Raw genomic sequence first — 3,878 nt, forward strand, 5'->3', positions numbered from 1 at the left:
CATTTGCCTCCAAAGGATTCCTGTTTCCTCAAGCCAAATAAATATTTTCAAATGGAGTAAAAAATAATAATAATCTAAATATAATTTATATGTTCTCCCTTCCTTTCCTTCACTTTCAGTAATCCATTGATGAATAAGGAATGCTCATAGATCAATCTCAGTTGTCAAATGAGAATTCTCCACCATATCTCATCTATTTTGACATAAAAGAATTACAGACATCAACGTTAGAAGCAAAATCCTATTTCATCAAACTTTCCCATTAAAGCAAAGGCCTACAGTTAGCTGCTTGATTTTCGGCAGCATCCCAAAGTGTGACAGTTCCTGACTATCTTGTTTTGGGTAACGTGAGAGAGAGAGAGAGACAGAGAAACAGAGAGAGAGAGTGTGTGTGTGTCCTTGCCTTATTAAATTTCAATTCAGAATACTGATCTAAAATACTGATCTAAAATACACAAAAGCAATCTTTCTGATGAAGCAAAAAATTATTAGAGGAAAAAACTGTCACTTAAGAAATAATGAATCAAGTCTGTCTTACAGGACTCATCATTTAAGATGAGGTCAATGAATTTATGGCACAAATGGCTATATTATGTGAGGCAATAAAACACGGTACTATCATTCATTCTACATCTAACTAATGACATACTTCTAGTAATTAAAGATTTCATCATAAGAGCCTGAACTGATTACATAAGATGTGGTAGTTAGATGAAAATATATACTATATCCCTCTCTCTTTAATAAAATAACATTTGCATATCCAGGAAACACAGCATGTGTCTCAAACTCTGGTTTTCTGAATTGTGGGGTGGTGGGTTATTCTTCCCTTCTTTCATTGACAGCTTTACATTTTATTTCACTTTTAACTTTTGAGGAATCATTTTTTCCTCATTATGCCAAGAAGTACCAAAATTCCTTCAGATATTTTAAAAGATAAAGATTAAGAAGTGCAGGGATTTACGCACTGAGCTCTGGAATGATTTCCCCTAATTTCACCCCGGCTTTGTTTCTGTTGGAATCTGGCCTCTTTGGTTCCACTTCTCTCACTAACAGGTCCCAGATTGGACAGAGGCTGAAGCTGTTTAACGATGCCAATCTGGGGACCCAACAATCAGCAAATGCAACGCCATTGAGCGAGACAGCTGAAATGCTTCGTATCACAAATACATAATGTATCACCAGGAAGACAAAAGATCACAAAGGAGATAAACAAATGCGTATTCCATTCAACCCTATAACAGCAGTCCTCAAAAGATTAAATTTACCTTCCTGGGATGCGTCCAATTCTAAACAACAGAATGAACATTTCCTTTAGTCCATTTAGAGTATTTATATTTGGGTGGCTGACTGCCAGGGTAGTACTTTTAAGCTCAGTGGCCTGATGGATTCACTCCTTTCCTGTGAAATAAATGTGTGGCAACCTACACCGCTCAACTGCTCCAAAGACACTGCCTCAGCAGATGTATCACTTGTTCCTGATATAAGAAAGCCGAAAGGCAGGACTTGTGGTTCTTATAACTCTTTCCATCTTGTATTTCCCCGGAAAGAGAGAAAGCTGAATTCATGTTGGCAACTGAGCCTTTATTTTATATAAACGTCAAAGTCAAGGCCAAAGTATGCCATAAGGTTACCCACATGGGCACAATATACAGGTTCTTCTGGGCTTAAGACAAAACTCAGGCAACTGGGGAGGGGACAGGGTTCGTAATTAACACATTAATCAGCTGTTAGCTGTGGGAGTAAAGTTCAGCCTTTAATGGAATCCACCACTGCCTTCTGAGTGGTAATCTGGCATCGGGCAATATTTAATTAAGAAACCCTTTTGCTGAAATCTTTAACTGGGCAAAGATGTTTGTAGCAACGGAACAGTTAAAAAAGAAAAAAAAAGATATTAGCACCTCTGTGAATGCCATCAACAATTTGAAAATAAGACAAAAAATCTTCACGTGCTTTCCACTTCATCTGACTGTCTACTAATATATCTCCTACGTAACAGCCCAGAAGTTATAGCTCCTTAAGCAAAACTGTAGCTTATCATAAGAGGGAATTTCTCTGGGCCTTGGCATGTTGACTGTGGCACTGATCTTGTAGTCTAGGCCAGCTCAAAATCATGAGCTCATTCAAGTGAAGCAAAGGAGGATGGAGGCTGGGCGCGGTGGCTCACGCCTGTAATCCCAGCACTTTGGGAGGCCGAGGTAGGCGGATCACGAGGTCAGAAGATCAAGACCATCCTGGCTAACATGGTGAAACCCCGTCTCTACTAAAATACAAAAAATTAGCCGGGCGTGGCGGCGGGCACCTGTAGTCCCAGCTGCTCGGGAGGCTAAGGCAGGAGAATGGCGTGAACCCGGGAGGCGGAGCTTGCAGTGAGCCAAGATCGCACCACTGCACTCCAGCCTGGGCGACAGAGTGAGACTCCGTCTCAGAAAAAAGAAAAAAAAAAAAAAAAAAGGAGGATGGAAGGATGTGGGCAGGGGTGCTCAGTGTTTTGAAGGCTTTGGGGTCTGCTCTGCCTATGGACAGTCACCTCACAGCATGAGCTGAGGGCCTCAGACTGACCCACCTGAGCACTTGCTCCCAGCCCTACCCTGGAGTGCCGTCGTTCCAGCATCAACTGTTCCTTTGGGTCTAGGCACTGCCACCAGCAGGGCCCTAGTTCAGTGTCCCTGAGTGGCAAAAGAGGCTATGGAAATCACATGGGATTTAGAATCAAAAGATGTTGGCATGAATCTGGGCTTCATTCCTTATTAGCAGTGCAACCTTATGAAAATCTCAGCCTCAGTTTCTTTATCTGTAAAATGAAGCTAATGATTATTTGCTAGGCATATCACTAAGCTTGTTACAGAGTATATATTTTCAATCCTCAGCCTGTCCCACATATTTTACATGTGTTTTATGGGGAGGATGCTTCTATGGCTGCATGAAGAGGGAAAGGGAGATTTTCATCCACTGCCTTCCTATGAGCCTGTGAGATAAAACGGCACGTTTCTCTCTGGGCAAACTCATGCTACACCTCACAGATACCAGCCCCTACCTTGCTCCCTAGGAGGCTCTGTCCCAGGGCTAACAGAGGAGCTGTCTGTAGGGACAAGGAACCAGCCCACAATTCTATGTGCATCCCAGCTGCCCACCATCCTGAAAAGCCTCTATTCAACTCCTGCTGAGCCCTCTTCTTTTTCCAAGGCCAGTCATTTTCTAATTCAGGCAAAAGCTTGATAAAGCGACATGGCTGCTTAGAAATGAGCGTTAGAACCATTAAAATGAATCATTCCTCTTCGGCTCAACTGCTGTTTGAATAGTGGAAGCCATAAACTGTGCTATGCATATTTTATTAAAAAACAGAGCTGATGGATGATCTGCTTGACTCATTACATGGCAGAACTATCTTCCAAAGGAAAGGCCAGAAGCCACAGTATCAGGTGCCTTTTAAGACTGGATGACCCCACCCTGCCATGGTAGAATGTTCACTTGAGGGAAGAGCCCTCACAAAGTGGGGAAGGGCACACCAACACTAAGCTCACCATTCCAAGTTTTTCTTGCAGAGCTGGATTTGAGTGAAGGAAGGAAAAAGATGACCTCGTCATAGACATGCAAAGCCATACGGAATTGAGAGAGGAATTTAAAGTAGAAACAGCAAGGGCTCTTATACAATAAAAACAAATGCATGAAGAAGTTCATTTTCAAAATAAGAAACTTTCTGCAGGTTTAGATTCCAACATGCTGGTGTTTGCTACATAGTTCTTTTTATTTGGGTTTATTTTTTGTTTGTTTGTTTCTTTTGCTTTGTATTTTATTCATTCTCATTCTCTAGCTTGCTCTAGCCCTCTCTCTCTTAAATAAGATTTGGAGCTCAAGGAGAGGCTAAAGCACATCTT

At 41.7% G+C, this 3,878-nt stretch overlaps 1 protein-coding gene across 1 annotated transcript in view; it reads right to left on the reverse strand.

Annotated features, from left to right (window-relative positions):
* Nucleotides 1-2,669, reverse strand: part of LOC108525500 (sine oculis-binding protein homolog) — a gene marked incomplete at both ends in the record, with an annotated part of 5,795 nt that extends 3,126 nt beyond the window's left edge. Inside the window, one exon of the mRNA XM_017866457.1 lies at nt 2,591-2,669. Within this exon, the coding sequence (XP_017721946.1) occupies nt 2,591-2,669 (79 nt within the window). The remainder of the gene's footprint in view (nt 1-2,590) is intronic.
* Nucleotides 2,670-3,878: the final 1,209 nt, after the last annotated feature.

The sequence above is a fragment of the Rhinopithecus bieti genome, unplaced genomic scaffold (assembly GCF_001698545.2).
Source record: "Rhinopithecus bieti isolate Rb0 unplaced genomic scaffold, ASM169854v2 scaffold_61053, whole genome shotgun sequence".
Classification (NCBI taxonomy): Eukaryota; Metazoa; Chordata; class Mammalia; order Primates; family Cercopithecidae; genus Rhinopithecus; species Rhinopithecus bieti.